This window comes from Dipodomys merriami, unplaced genomic scaffold (genome assembly GCF_024711535.1).
Source record: "Dipodomys merriami isolate MVZ:Mamm:240054 unplaced genomic scaffold, mDipMer1.0.p SCAF_55, whole genome shotgun sequence".
NCBI classification, from domain to species: Eukaryota; Metazoa; Chordata; class Mammalia; order Rodentia; family Heteromyidae; genus Dipodomys; species Dipodomys merriami.
Window position 1 is genome coordinate 2,105,877 of NW_027206124.1, and position 15,409 is coordinate 2,121,285.

Below are 15,409 nucleotides of genomic sequence, written 5' to 3' on the forward strand. Positions count from 1 at the left end.
CCCTCCCGCGGGAGTCGCGCCCCTCGTCCCACCCCTGCTAAGCAGCTTTTGCCCAGGAAGGGAGAAGGGGCTGGAGTGACCACAGCCCGGGCGGCTGGGCCTCTGCAGGGACCAGAGCCATGGCGACCCCTCTGCCTCCCGTACGGGGACCCAGGGCCCTGGCCAGAGGGTCCTGGTCTGGGGCCGGGGGCACAGCCCTGCCCTGGAGACCCTGCCAGGCAAGATGGTGCCAGTCTCTGCCTCCCCCCCCCCCGCAACTCCCCCGCCGCATTCCAGCAGGGACTCCTGGCTTCCCCGGATAAAGCTAATCCAGGACTGCGTCTGGAGCCCGGGGTGCACAGAACAAAGGGCGCTGTGTCCCAGGCCAGCTGAGGGCACGCGGTGGTCCTGGCCGGGACGGTGCTCCACCCCTCCCTCCCTCAGGAGCAGGTGGAGATGGGGCCTCGGGATGAGGGGCGAGGGGCTGGGGAGGGAGCACCCTGCGAACACTCCATTCTCCACTGGGAATCTGCACCCCAAGCCCCACTGTCCCCCCAGTCAGACACCACATGCCTGCTGTTGCTTCCTTTATTTTTCCTTTACAAAAGTCCTGTGGGAGCGCATGGGCAGAGGTGGGGCTGGCAGGGCAGGAAGGGGGCTGGGAGCAGGAGGCCGGACCTCCCCCACACACAGCAGGAGAGGCCTAGCCCCTGGAAGGAAGACGCTGCTGTCCCCCAAGTCCGCCTGCTGTATGCTGAAGAGCCCAGGTCCTTGCCCGGTAGCGGCTGAGGCCGGGGGCGCTGGGCATCAGCGGCTGGGCACCAGCGCCCTGTCATCTTGGATCTAAGGCGCGTGCGGCCTGGGCAGAGCTCAGGGAGGAGGCGGCTCAGCGGATGAGAGGGGCTGAGCGGTCATTGGTGACGGTGGGGCGCAGCTTCACCGTGGCAAAGGGGTTTGTGCCCCTGTGAGGGGAGGAGAGGGTGGGGTGAGATGGGGCCACTGGCCCCACATCTGTAGCCCACCTCCCCCCTGCACGGGGCACTGGCTTCGCCCCACCTGCCTCCCACTCGGGGAAGGGTGCTCACCGCGGGAAGAGCTCTGGCGGGTGCTGCTCCCAGGCAGTGAGGGGCTGCAGAGAGGGGGGAGGAGGGCAGGTGTGTGGGGAGGAGAGCAGGTATGTGGGGAGGAGGGCAAGGGAGCCCCAGGGCCTCTCCACTGGGCTTTTGCTTTGCGCCAGTCCTGGGGTTTGAACTCAGGGCCTCAGCATGCTCCCTCAGTTGTTCTTTGCCCAGGGCGAGTGCTCTACCACTTGAGCCACAGCGCCACTTGTGGGTTTTTGGTGGTTAATGGTAAGTAAGAGTCTCATAGACTTCCTTGCTCCAGGTGGCTTTGAACCACAATCCTCGGATCTCAGCCTCCTGAGTAGCTAGGGTTACAAGCGTGAGCCACCGTGCCACCCTGGCAAGGTGACGTCCAGCTCTGAGTTTCCAGGCTTAGGACATCTTTGGGTTCTGGAGAGGACCCGGCCTGGGCTGCCCACCCCTCTAGGGTGCGGCCCCCGCCCACCGCCCAGGCAGCCGTGGCTCACCTTCACGTTGCTGACCGCCCCCGTGCTGCCCATGCTGCCTCTGCGGCTGCCGGGCAGAGGCGTGGGCACAGGGCTGGGGGCACGGCTGGGGACGCGGCTTGGGGTCCGGGAGCGGGACTGGCCATCCCAGTACTCGGGGGGCACCGTGGAGTTGCCCGGCTGGCCCAGGAGGTCATTGAGGCTGTGGCTTCCCCGGAGGGGGTAGGACCTGAGAGGAGGAAGCAGGGGTCCGGTGGGCCTCAGGGCTGCACAAACATCTGCCAGGCGCTGAGCATCCCACAGCCTCTCCCCTGTATCTGGGCGGGGCCTGTTCACCTAGGAAGGCCTGAGAGGGGCAGGGAGGACAGGCAGCCTGTGGAGTACACAGATAGGGGTGCCTGGCCCTGGCTGTCCAGGGTCTGTACCCCCAGGTGTCTCCTCTCGTGGGCAGGGTCACCTCCCTGGGGTCTGCGGCTGCCCATCAAGTACCTGGCAGGAAGCTCGTTCATCGGGTTTGGGGAGGTCATGGGGCTCGGGGGGCGCAGGGGGCTCGCAGGCGTCTCCTCCAAGGGCTTCACGTAGGCCTCAGGGAACCAGCCGCTCCTGTGGGGCACAGGCGGGCCGCTGAGCCGGGACAGAGGCTCCTGGAACCCTAGCTACTCAGGAGGCTGAGCTCCGAGGATCTGGGTTTGAAGCCAGCCTGGATAGGAAAGTCCCTGAGCCTTATCTCCAGTGAACCACCGAAAGGCCAGAAGAGGAGCTGTGTCTCCAGTGGTAGAGCGCTAGCCTTGGCTGAGCAGGAGGCCAGGGTTCAAGCCTCAGTATTGGCATCGAAAACAAAAAAAAAACAAACCAGTTCTCGGAAGGCTCTTTTCGTTTTGGTTTGGCTTTTTGGGGGGTGGGGTGGGGTGCCTGTCCTGGGCCTTGAACTCGGAGCCTGGGCGCTGTCCCTGAACGTTTTTGCTCAAGGCTGGCACCCGACCACTGGAGCCACAACTCCACTTCTGGCTTTTTGGTGCTTGATTGGAGAGAAGGGTCTCACAGACTTTCCTGCCCAGGGCTGGCTTCGAACCTCAATCCTCAGATCTCAGCCTCCTGAGTAGCTGGGATGACAGGCGTGAGCCACCAACCCTGGGTTCCTAGAAGTGCCCTGAAAGGGAGGGGCCATTTTAGCCTGGCTCACACCCATCTGCCCCGGAGCCAGAGATCTGCACAGTTTCCCAGGTTTTCCACACCCTCTCTCTCATCCCAAAGGCTCTTCAGGAACGGGTGTGGGCCACTGAGGCCGGGGAGGCCGGGGTGCGGCCGGGCCGGGGGAGGGGGCGCGGCCGGGCCGGGGGAGGGGGCGCGGCCGGGCCGGGGGAGGGGGCGCGGGTCGGGGAGGGGGCGCGGGTCGGGGAGGGGGCGCGGCCGGGCCGGGGCGGGCGCACTCACGCGGACGAGCCCTCCAGCTTGCCGTAGAGCCAGCCGTTCTGCGCCTGGGGCACCAGCACCTCCACCACGTCCCCGGCCGAGAAGCGCAGCAGCGTGTGGTTGGCGCCCTCGGAGTGCGACACGAGCGCGCGGACCCGCCGGGCGCCGCCGGGGCCCGCGGGCGCGCGCGGGGCGCTGTACAGCGAGGCTGCGGGCGGAGGGCGCAGGTGCGGGGAGCTGCGTCTCTGCGCCCCCTCCGACGCCCGCTCCGGGGCCCCCTCCGCCCCGCTCCGCCCTCCGCCCCGCGCGTCCCGTCCCCGGCACTCACAGGCCGACGGCGTCCGCGGCAGCGGCCGGCGCTCGGGCTCCCGCGGGGCGGCGGCGGCCTCGTCGGGGCCGTGCGGGCTGCGCGCGGGCTGCGGGGCAGAGGGCAGGGTGGGGGGCGCGGGCGGCGCTAGTGCAGCCACCACCCCCAGTCCCAGACGTCGGCGTAAGGGTTGGGGGCCCGGCGGCCGGGCCACCAGGGCGGCCCGAGGGGCGCGGCGAAGCGCGGGAGCCGGGGGGCGAGCGGGCCCCAGGGCCCCGGCACGGGCGGCGGGGCCAGCGGGGGCGCGAAGGGCGGCGGGGGCGGCCAGGGCCTCACCATGTCCAGGCGGGCGGGGTAGGGCGGCCCCAGCGCGGGGCCCAGCAGGCCGGGGGAGTGGGCGCGCGACGGGCCGCGGCTGGCCTCCGACTGCTCCCTCCACAGCACCACGCGGTTCTGCAGCGTCCCCCGGGCCTGCGGGCGGCGGCGGCGGTCAGCGCGGGCGGAGGGAGGGGCGGCCCGGGGCGCGGCCCGCTCCCCAGCCCCCCCCCAGCGCCCCCGGGCTGGACCTGGGCTTCCCCCGGTGGTTCTCCCTTGTGCTTTAGTGGGAGCAGCACCCCCACCCCTCCTTTGGGGGTGAGGACCACCCCAACTTCTTGGCTCAACCTTGACTCCCAAGAGCCCAGTGCCCAGCCCCAGGACTGAGCCCCTGGGGTTTACCAATGGGAAGCTAAAGCAGAAGCCTCCCATGATGCTTCCTGTGCTTCCCCATCCAGCTATGTCCGAAAGCCTCCGCTTGTAACTCCCACAGCTGGTGACAGCTTGTGGGTTTGAGTCGTTTGCAAATACAGCCTTCTGGGCCCACCCCACGGCCTGCCGAAGCCCCGGTTTTCTAGTATCGCTCCCCGATCTGCCTCTGAGTTCTTCGCAGGACAGGAGCTCAGGCTGACCAGGCTGGAGGCTTTAAATGGCGGCAAGTCACCTTCTCACATGCTCTCAATCCATCTGACATCTGAACCCCGAGCCCACCACCCCAGCCACCGAACCGCCTTCCCTGCGTGGAGTGGGCAGGGCCAATGGCCACGGCCGGACCAGTCCTGAGCTGCCCCCCACTCCTCCCATGGCGGGGTCACCGCCGGGCCCAGCCTTCCGTGTGGACACTCAGCTCCCTCCATGGGAACATGGCCCTCCACAGCACTGTGTCCCCGGTCCCCGGTCCCAGTGCCAGCCTCTGTCACCTTAGAACAGAAGCGCTTTCCTTTAAGCCACAGCACAGCATGGGTTCAAGGATCACTGGGTCCTTGTCTGAGCAAGGAAGGAGAGGAAGAGGAGGAGGAGGAGGAAGAGGAGGAGGAGGAGGAAGAGGAGGAGGAGGAGGGAGAGGAGGAAGGCTTTCTTCAGCTCTCCCTGGGCCAGGCCCCTAGGCCAGGCTCCGTGAACATTAGCGTGATGTGTGGTGATGCTGGGGGTCAGAGGTCAGTGCTGGCTCAGGGCCTCCCGTCTAGAACCCGTGTGGCTCGTGGCACAAGCCTATTTTACCCGCAGCCTCGGGTAAGTCCACCTTGCAGTGACTTCTCTGCAGGTGTCACATAAAGACTGGGGGAGGGGAGGAGCAGGGGAGGGAGAGAAGCGTTTCCCAGGCAAACCCGGTCCACTCCAGCAGGGGGCTCAACTCTCAACCTGACATCCTTGTGCAGTGCACAACCCGCACAGCCGGCCCTGCCAGCCCCACTGCCTCAGTTTGCACATGGGGAGGCCACGTTAGCCCCTATTCCTGAGACAGAATGGGAGCTCAGGCTTGTTATAAACAGAGAGGCCTAGGACCAAATGGGGTCCTCCCTGAGCCTCTGGCTGCTGGACAAGACTGGGCCGAGCTTGGTTCGCACCCCCGAACCCCCGCCTCCCAGCCAGGACCTGCACTTGAGTACCTGTAACCCTACTCTACCCAGAGTGCGAACAGAGAAAGAGGAAAGACAGGAGGCGCTGAGGAGGGCCGAGGGACCACAGAAGAGCCACGTGACCACAAGAGCCACAACACCCAGAGCACAACCCTGCACTTGAGGCAGGACAGATCAGGGAAAATGAGGCATGCCACAAGGCAGCCTCTGCATAAAGCAAATCCAGGAGCGTGATCGTGGCCCATCAACTTCCCTTAAGATTAAGGGACCAAGGTTGTTTTAAGCGAAAATGGGACGTGTAAGGGTAAATATGATCGATATATATTTATGTATGGAAATGCCCAAACTAAACCCCTTTATATAATTAATATACATGAATTAAAAGGTGCATGTATTTTTAAAAAAGAGAAAAAAAATAAAAAATAAAAAGAGAAAATGGGGCAGGATAGACTAGGGAAAATAAGGTGAATGGCAGCCAGGAATTTCAAACCAATGTATTTAACAACAGAGATTTTTTCCTTGTTTTAACTCTCGCACTCCTTTTTTTCGGGGGGGGGTCCGGTCGTGGGGCCTGAACTCTGGGCCTGGGCGCTGTCCCTCAGCTCTTCAGCTCAAGGCTAGCGCTCTACCACTTGAGCCACAGCGCCACTTCTGGCTTTTTTCTTTTTTGCTTATGTGGTGCTGAGGAATCGAACCCAGGGCCTCATGCATGCAAGGCAAGCGCTTTATCACTGAGCCACCTTCCCAGCCCCTCTCGCACTCCTTCTTAAGCTGCAGTATTAGCATAAGGGGAAAACAAGGTCAAGCCCAGCTTCCTCCTCCTGACCTTGCCCGCTGGCCCCTAGCAATCAGTGTGCTCTAAAAACTGAGAAAGGACATCAGAAAAAAGACATATCCTTGAGAAGCAAATACTTAGGAAAATGGCTCCTCTTGGTTTCAAGTGCTCATCTCAAAGGATGAACATTTGTGGCAGAATGCATTCTTTTGTGTGTGTGTGTGTGCCAGTTGTGGGGCCTGGGCGCTGTCCCGCAGCTCTTCAGCTCAAGGCTAGCGCTCTACCACTTGAGCCACAGCGCCATTTCCAGCTTTTTTTTCTGCTTATGTGGTGCTGAGGAATGGAACCCAGGGCCTCATGCGTGCAAGGCAAGCGCTCTACCACTGAGCCACCTTCCCAGGCTTATCCCGAAATTCTTATTCTACAATCGAAGTCAAGGACCCTAAATGAAGAGTCCCCACTTTTAGAGGGAAACTCCACAAACCCTCACTTGCATCTGGTGACAGACCGTGGAGGAGGAGGAAGAGGAGGAGGGGATGATGATGCCAGGAGAGAGGACACTCCCAGGCAGACTGGGGAAGATGGATGAGATAAGACACAGGAGAAGGTAACTCAGGTGCTCCCAGAGCCCGGCCTGCATCTGTGACTGCGCAGGCGCTGGGATGAGGGCCTGAGTATGGGGGCGTTCGTGGGGAAAGAAGCAGCACACAGGGCAGCACCAGGCTCCAGACAACCATGGGCACCATCTTGGACCAGGAGGCAAATGGCCTGCAGCTCTAGAGCCTTTGGGGGCGAGGCCTAGCTCAGGACAGGGGAGCTCCCAGGGGAGTATGACCTGGGCCCCACCATGAGTCTACATCTGCAGCCCTGGCTGACTTCAGCCTCCCAGGGTCTGGGATTACAGGTTTGCATCATCATACTCAATGTAAAGGTTCTTCACCTACAAGAACCAGGATGCAATGGGATGATCTAGAACTAAAAGTCCTGAGCTACTTTAGCAAGGCCTAGAGGTAGAAGTTCTCCAAAGGGCTCATAAAGCAAACAAGCCCAGAAAATACTTCTCTAGGTCTCATCTTGCACGCTGCAAAGAGTAGTGCAAAGTAGGGTCTGTTAAAAAGCCAAATGCTGGCTGGAAAGGTGGCTCAGTGGTAGAGCACTTGCCTTGCATGCCTGAGGCCCTGGGTTCGATTCCTCAGCACCACATAAGCAAAAAGAAAAAAGCCGGAAGTGGCGCTGTGGCTCAAGTGGTAGAGCGCTAGCCTTGAGCTGAAGAGCTGAAGGACAGCGCCCAGAGTTCAGGCCCACGACCAGACCAAAAAAAAAAAAAAAAAAAAAAAGCCAGATGCTGGGAACTCACTTCTGTCATCCTAGCCACACAGGAAGCTGAGATCTGAGGATCATAGTTCAAAGACAGCCCAGGCAGGAAAGTCCATGAGACTCTTATCTCCAATTAACCACCAGAAAACCAGAAGTGGTGCTATGGCTTAAAGTGGCAGAGCGCTAGCCTTGAGCAAAAGAGCTCAGGGACAGCGCCCATGCCCTAAGTTCAAGTCCTACAACCAATCAAACAGACAAACAACAAAGTAGGGTCTAGGAGGAGGGGCAGGGAGTTAGGATTTCTTTTTTGAAAAGATAATAGACATATAGTGGTCATGAGTCACATAAAAGGTAATATTTACAAGAGAGGTATAATAGTTATAAACCCCAAAGCACCAAGCAATACAGCAACCAAATATGGAAAGCAAAACCATTAGAAATCCAAGGAAATGAAGGAATTGGACTGACCCAGCAGATGGAGCAAGAACATTGAGATTTTTTTTAATCCATGGCTAATAACTGAACAAACCTATTCATTAATGAACATGTAAATGCTGAGTATTCAGGATTTTTTTTAAAAAGTTCATTCCTGCTAGGAATTTGGTTTAGTGGTAGACTGCTTGCCTAGCAGGCATGAAGCCCTGGGTTCAATTCCTCAGTACCACATAAACAGATAAAGCTGGAAGTGGTGCTGTGGTAGAGTGCTAGCCTTGAGCAAAAAGAAGCTCAGGGACAATGTCCAGGTCCCTGAGTTCAAACCCCAGGACTGTCACTCCCCCCCAACAAAAAGTTCATTCCTGAATGAATTAATATGCCAATTAGTGAATCAGGCAAAACCAAAAGAATGAATGAATACCTGGGAAATACAAATAAACACAGAACTAGTCAGATAGACTGAGTAGAGATGAAATTCTACAGAGATGGAGGAAGCAGTCTTGCGAGAGGGAAGAAGGGGAGAAGAGTCTGTGTATGGGCAGGGCTCAGCTCGCTGCCCTTCTGCCCCCCATCCCCTCCACGCCCCAGCTCACCCGGCTGAAGAACTGCAGCAGGGTGTTGGAGAGCAGCAGGTGCTTCTCCGCCAGGAAGCGGTACCTGCGCTTCTCCTCCAGCTCGGCTGACCGTTGGCTCTCCGACACGAACGCCTGCATCTGCGCGTGCAGCCGGTTCACGCTCTCCTGTGGGGCAAGGTTGGGGTTGGGCGTGGGGGGGTGTGCAGTGGGAGGGGGGGCTGGCCAACCTCTCCCACCCCAGACCTGCCCTCCTCGCCTCCTGTGGCCAGCCCAGTCCCCTGTACCTTCATCTCCCGCGCATTCTTGTCCCGATTGCGTTCCAGGCGCCACAGCTCAGACATGCACTTCTCCAGGTTGGCCGCTCGGTGGCGGTACTCGATCTCGTAGTGCTGGCGGCTATCCTGGGGTAAAGTGGGGGGACACGGAGGCCGGCACATCAGAGGGCTCTGGACATGGTTCCAGGGTTCAAAGCACGGGGTCGGGGACCAGGGATAACCTGGGAATGTGGATAACCCAGGGCTGGTCTCAGTGTACCCGTCTGTCCAGCCCGACTCACCTTGATGTACTGCATGTCCAGCTTGGTGTTCTTCTCCATGTGCTGCAGCAGGTCTCCGTGGAATGTCTGCACCTGTGTGGAGCGCAGATTGGGGTTGCTCAGGGTGGCGCCCTGTCCCCAGATCCCAGCGTCCTTGGCAGTGTCTGTTATAATGAAGTGCTTGGCCAGCCTCAGGCAGAGATCCCCCTGCCTCTGCTTCCTGTGTAGCTGGGATTAATCTCTAATCCCTAAATTGAGCTGCCTTGGCCCAGGATACCAGCCTTGGCCTCCTTCCTGTTCTGTCTCCATCCTTTGACCCCCCAAATCTGGCCAATCTCTCTGCCCAGACCTGTCTCCTACATGGCTGACTGCCCCAGCCTCTGGTTTGGTCCTAAGAAACACCCAGCTAGTGATGACCCTATTGGTCCCGAGAAAACACTGGCTGGCGTTATCTTTCTGGAAGTCTCTTTCACAGCAGACCCCAATAATCAGGACATATTGTTGGCTGTTTTCTCACCTGAACCTCTTCCAGACACCGCCCCAGCCACGCCTCCCTCTTCTAGGGTCACACAACCACCTCACTCACTGCGGGAACACAGTAACCCCACTGAATAGAAGCCCAGTGACGAACATCTAGGAAATGAAATCGTCCATGCCATTTATGACTTCAGAAATCAGATTGGCAGGAATGGATCTAGTCACAGGTAGATGAGAACCTTAGGCTGAGAAGAACCAAGCAGTGCAGAGGAAAAGAAATGAAGGAATAAATAAATGGAGATGGCATTCATCACCTGAATGGAATATTAAAATAATCGCCAGCCTCTAGATCAATGACATCTCTGTCAAAAAGCCCAGTGCTTGACAGTCTGACTATGCAACTGATGCACACATGCAAACGATCTTCAGCAGGCGGTACAATTTTGAAGAAGAACAAAGTTCTGTGCATCAAATACATGATACCAGAAAATGAATCAGCTGGAGAGGTGGCTCTGTGGGAAAGCACTCACCTAGCAAGTGCAAGGTCCTGAGTTCTAGCCCCAGTACTGCCAAAAAAAAAAAAAAAAAAGGAAAAGAAAAGAAACTGAATAAGCCAGGTACAATGTGGAAGATGGCAGTTCAAAGCCAGAGGACGGAGAGAAGTCTAGGAGATTCCATGTCTAAAATACCAGCAGAAGGTTAGGCTGTAGGCTCAGCTGAAGTGTAGAACACCAGCTCAGTAAGTGTGTGAGGCCCTGATTTCAAACCCTGGTACTACAATCATCATCATCATCATCATCATCATCATCATCATCATCATCATCATCATCATCATCATCATCATCTCACAAGATGAAGTCAGGTTTTTTGTTTTTTGTTTTGGTTGGTCATGGGGCTTGAACTCTGGGCTTGGGTGCTGTCTCTCAGCTCTTCAGCTCAAGGCGAGCGCTCTACCACTTGAGTCACAGCACCACTTCCGGTTTTCTAGTGGTTAATTGGAGATAAGAGTCTCACAGACTTTCCTGCCCGCCTGGCTTTGAACCTCGATCCTCAGATCTCAGCCTCTTGAGTAGCTAGGATGATAGGCGTGAGCCACCAGCGCCCACCAGCGCCTGGCTGCTGAAGTCAGATTTTATCCCTTCTTTGTTTAAAATCTATGAATGGTTCTGTGTTCACCTACTAGGTGAACAGCAGAACTGATCGCTGCCCAGGGCCCTGTTCTGTTTGTCACGCCCTCCACCCTCCCTCACTGATGCCCTGCAAGCCCATCTTTCCCTGCTGCTCCTCTGCCCGTCCCCTGCTGGGTCCCTGGCTCTCCTCACTCATGCCCCTTTAGCCCTTTCTTTTTTTCTTTTTCTTTTGGTTCAATCATGGAGCTTGAACTCTGGTCCTGGGCACTATCTCTCAGCTCTTCAGCTCAAGACTAGCGCTCTACAGCTAGAGCCACAGCGCTACTTCAGGTTTTCTGTAGTTAATTGGAGATAAAGAGTCTCACGGACTTTTCCTGCCGGGGAAGGCTTTGAACCATGATCCTCAGATCTCAGCCTAGGATGACAGGTGTGAGCCACCTGCGCCCAGCTCCCTTTAGCCCTTTCTCTGTCCCCTTTCTGGTAGCATTTCCCTCCAGCAACTGTTAAAAATCACTTACCCTGATGTTCCCCACCCCTACCCCTGCTCCATAGCTATCTTGAGTCTTCTGTGGGACAGGTCACTGACCCACTGGTCTGGATCCAGGACCCTGGGGGAGGGGTCAAGAGCCCCTGCAGGCAGATCAAGGACACGTGTGTGTGGGGGTTGGGGGGGCAGAGACCTGGCCGGGGCCTGGGCGGGAAGGAGCCTGGGTGGGGGGACCTCCAGTTTCTGGCACTGTTCTGGTACAGTTCTGGGGGGCCCCCCACTGGGTGTCACAGCCGAGACATGGTATCTGGAGAGGGTGGCTCTCCTTAGATCTGTCCCTGCCTAGCCCAGGTGTGCCACAAATAACACCAGGACAGGAAGGCGCGGCTCCCTCTGCAATCCCAAGGACACTGGGGACACAACACCACCCCAAAGTGGTCACAGAGGCCCCGGCCCCTTGGGCCCCTTGGGCTGGGGCACAGCACTGCACGCGTGTGCAGGATGGATATTTTCTCTCTGTGAAACAGATGCCCACACCAAACAGTGTTTACGGTGTCCCCCAAGAGCACTCTGTCTTTAGGGTCCCCCCTACCCTGCTATAATTCTGAGCCTAGGAACTATCACGTGGAAGTTCCTCCTAGGCCTTCCAGGCTGTCACCCCCAGACCCTATTCCCACCTCTCCTGCCTGGTAGCAGGCTCTGCTCCCTTCTGCCCCCCACTCTGTGCCCTGGAAGCCCCCCTCTCTCCCTTCTCTCCTTTTATCCTTCTCTCCTCGCCTGTCTCCATCTTGCAGCTCAGGGCCACGCCCCTCCAGGCTCTGCAGCTACAGAGTAAACATGTCCCACCTTGCTGGGCGCTGGTGGTTCACGACTGTCATCCTAGCTACTCAGGAGGCTGAGATCTGAGGATCATGGTTCAAAGCCAGCCAGGGCAGGAAAAATCTGTGAGACTCTTATCTCCAATAAACCACTCAGAAAACTGGAAGTGGCGCTGTGGCTCAAAGTGGTAGAGTGCTCACCTTGAGCTGAAGAACTGAGGGACAGTGCCTAGGCCCAGAGTTCAAGCCCTACTACTGACTAAAAAAGAAAAAACAAAAGTCCCACCTTGCATATTGGTAAGGTGAAGTCTACCTTGTTTGTTACAGGCCAAGATGTAGGGAGAGGGGGAGATACAGGTGAGGACTGATAGGTAAACTGAGGCATAGAGTCCAAAGGCACAAAGCAGGTAACTAGTGGAGCTGGGCTTGTGTATGGAGGGGGCTTGAACTCAGGGCTTTACATTCTTGCTTAGCTTTTTTATTCAAGGCTGGTGCTCTACCACTAGAGCTGCAGCTCTGCTTCTGGCTTTTTGGTGGTTAATTGGAGATAAGAGCCTCACAACTTTCTTGCCCAGGCTGGCTTTGAACTGTGATCCTCACATCTCAGGCTCCTGAGTAGCTAGGATTACAGGTGGGAGCCATTGGTGCCTGGCTGGATCTGGGCTTTGAACTCAGGAACTCTTTTCTTTCTTTCTTTCTTTCTTTCTTTCTTTCTTTCTTTCTTTCTTTCTTTCTTTCTTTCTTTTCTTTCCTTCCCTCCTTCCTTCCCTCCTTCTTTCTTTCTTTATTATTGTCGGTCCTGGGGCTTGAACTCTGGGTCTGAGTGCTGTCCTTGCACTCTTCAGCTCAATGTGAGCACTCTACCACTTGAGCCACAGTGCCACTTCCAATTTTCTGGTAGTTTATTGGAGATAAGAGTCTCACAGACTTTCCTGCTGGGGCTGGCTTTAAACTGAGATCCTCAGATCCCAGCCTACTGAGTAGCTAGGATTACAGGTGTGAGCTGCGGGTGCCTGGCTGATCCTTGTTCTTCCCAGTCCTTCCCCCCCCCCCCCCCCCCCGCAAACCTCGCCCTGGATCCTAAGCGATGAACTAGATCTGAAAGACTCAGCTCCTCTTCTGTAAAATGGAAGGCCCTGAGTATGCTGAAGGCCCCACTGAGCTACTACAGACCGTGTACCTGGGCAGACCCTGGGGACGAGGGCAGGGAGGGCCGGGAAGGCCTCCCTTGTTCTCCTGGAAATGGGCCCCAGATGCTTGTGTGGCCACCAGGCCTGGGGACAGACACTCACCACCACCTCCAGGTCTGAGTTCAAGTGCCGTTGTGTGTCGGACATTTGCACTAGGATCTCACCTGGAGGAAGAAGCTTCAGTGTGAGGAGCCGAGAAGCCGTGCCCGCCCTCCTCCTGCCCGCCAGCCTGAGGAACAAAGTCCGGGGACTTGCCACCTGCTCCACTGGAGCCTGGGTACTGGGCACAGCCCCGTCCGCGCTCAGGGAGTGGGGGAGGGGCTGTGGGTGTTGGGCTGCAGGCTTGAGTTGGGGGGGCCAGGCTTCTGAGAGGGACAGTGTGTATAAGGACCCCCCTCTGGGCTTTAAAATGTGAGCAAATGTGGAGCTCCAGCCTTGAGCAGGTGAGAGCTTGAGGAGGATTGCTCCCCACCCCCCAGGCCCAAGACAGGGAGCCTGAAGTAGAGGGGGTACCTCACCCAGAATCTGAGAGGTAGAGCTTTGCAGGGCCTGCTCCCCAATTTTCTGGATGGCGCTGAAGTACACCTCGGCTGCCTCAGACAGAGCTGCAGGGAGAGAGTGGCCTCAGCCTCGAATGCTGAACCTCCCAGCCTCCCTGTCAAGACTCCTCCTTTGGTATGGAAAGGATGTGGAGGGAGCGTGATGGGGATCTGTGTGTGTGTGTGTGTGTGTGTGTGTTTGTGTGTGTGTGTGTGTGTGCACCTTGGGCATTGTGTGCAGCTGTGGCATTGGTCAGGGGACAAGCAGGGACACAGGTTCCCTGGGGCCTGGCACAGAGCAGGTTCCCCATTTGTATTTTGGGGGTGGGGGGACATGGGGAGGTAGAGCACTGAGTGAGAGGCAAGAGCTGAAGACAGCTGTTGAAGCTGGCGTGGGGTGTGGAGTTATCGGCTGGGACGCTGAGGGGAGCACTCACCGTGGAAGGCCCGCAGGTAGTTATTACCCAGGTACACCAGGTTCTCCAGGGCGGGGTTGAACTGTTCCATGATGCTCTGCGCCCAGGGGAGAGGAGGCCGGCCATGGCGGGAGCAGAAGGGAGGGAGGGGTGGTGGTACCCAGCCCCAGTGAGAAGTGGGGGCCCACCCCTCGGGAGCCCAGAATCCTCTCAGCTGCAGAGGCCTCCAGGACCATCTTTTGGGGACCCCTTCCCAGCCAGCTCATGTTCACACCCTGCCCCAGCCCTGGGTCCAGCTTTGCCCAGGCTGAACTCACAGGGCTTCTGCACCCCACGGTGCAGCCAGATCTCACCCATCTCAAAGAAGACACCCCCCCACACACACACCCCAGGATCCAGGCTCCGGCTGGGTCACCCTGGCCACCCGGGGTCAGGCCAGTTGGAAAGTATTAATGGGTGCTGGAGACAGAACCTCAGACTTAAGACTTGGCACTGAGCCTTGATTCAAATCCCAGTAGCACCTCTTCCTCCCTGGGTGACCTTGAACACGGGGTTCAAGCTCTCAGTTTTCTCATCTGCCCCACAGCGTGGTTCATTTTCTATCTCACAAGTAGGGTGGCATGAGGCTTGTGTGTGAGATGGCCCTGCATACAAGGAGGCGCTTAGTAAATGTGTCTACAGAGACTGTACCAGCTCCACTAGAGGTGAGGTGGGAAATGAGAGGCCCCTGTCCCAGCTCCTTTCCAAGGGGACCTGGTGGACTTTATGCTCTGCTCTGCGGGTCTCTAAGCCACAACTGCCCTGGTTCCCCAGCCTGGGTCTGCCTGGGGGGTGGGGGCAAGGATGGCCACTGCTCCCAGGAATGCCCCCGCAAGGCCCAAAGCTCAGTCCACCCCGGCCACCTTCCCACAGCCCCGGCTCGAGGGCCGTCTGTTCTCCTGGCTGGGGCCCCACATGCTCACCTTGTAGATGGCCATGGTGGATCTATAGAACTGGTCCATCTCGGGGGCCATGGGCAGCTGAGCTGGCACTGGGGAGGCGGAGGCCGGGCTGGGAGCCCCAGGGAGCAAGGTGGCTGCAAGTGTGCGCTGCAGCCCTGGGCCTGGCCTGGAAGGAGGCGGCTGCTTAATTATTCACCAGGCGGGATGTCAATGTGATCTGGGGCGTAACCAGACCCAGCCAGGGGAGGCCTGTGACGCAGGCGGCTCGGGTGACCGGCTTTCAATTATTTACCCCTGTCTTGCAGAGGCTGGTGGTGGGCACTGGTGGCTGTGGCACTCTCTCTGGGGGACCCTGTTTTGCTGTCTGCCTCTCCAGAGCACTGGCAGCCCCTGTCCCCAGGCTCTGGGCCTCCTCCCAGCAGGAGCATCTGCAGAGGTGACCCCACGTGGGGACACCTGGCTGTGTCCAGGCCGTTGCTGGGGATGGAGCCCAGGGCCTCACGGATGCTAGGCAAGGGCTCACCGCCGAGCTCCACCCCTAGCCCAGCGGAAAGTGGGGCTTTCCCGCGCGGCAGGGGCGGAGTGTGGCCGTGCTCATCTGCTCCCACGAGCA

General features: G+C 58.3%; 1 protein-coding gene across 5 annotated transcripts; it reads right to left on the bottom strand.

The window, feature by feature from the left end:
* Positions 1-558: 558 nt before the first annotated feature.
* Positions 559-14,926, bottom strand: Baiap2l2 (BAR/IMD domain containing adaptor protein 2 like 2). 5 transcript variants are annotated; one of them, XM_069999504.1, is made up of 14 exons: positions 14,818-14,926; positions 13,877-13,952; positions 13,414-13,505; positions 13,003-13,059; positions 8,820-8,891; positions 8,548-8,664; positions 8,282-8,428; positions 3,603-3,737; positions 3,288-3,375; positions 2,981-3,167; positions 2,036-2,149; positions 1,568-1,775; positions 1,065-1,108; positions 559-941 (listed from the first exon to the last, which is right to left on the bottom strand). In XM_069999504.1, exons 1-14 carry the CDS (start codon positions 14,866-14,868, stop codon positions 866-868), a joined length of 1,464 nt encoding a protein of 487 aa, XP_069855605.1. In that variant the 5' UTR covers positions 14,869-14,926; the 3' UTR covers positions 559-865. The 5 variants fall into 5 exon arrangements, with proteins under 5 accessions (XP_069855605.1, XP_069855601.1, XP_069855600.1 ...); XM_069999500.1 differs by adding an exon at positions 14,377-14,499 and having other exon boundaries at positions 2,981-3,375; positions 14,818-14,893; XM_069999499.1 differs by having other exon boundaries at positions 2,981-3,375.
* Positions 14,927-15,409: the final 483 nt, after the last annotated feature.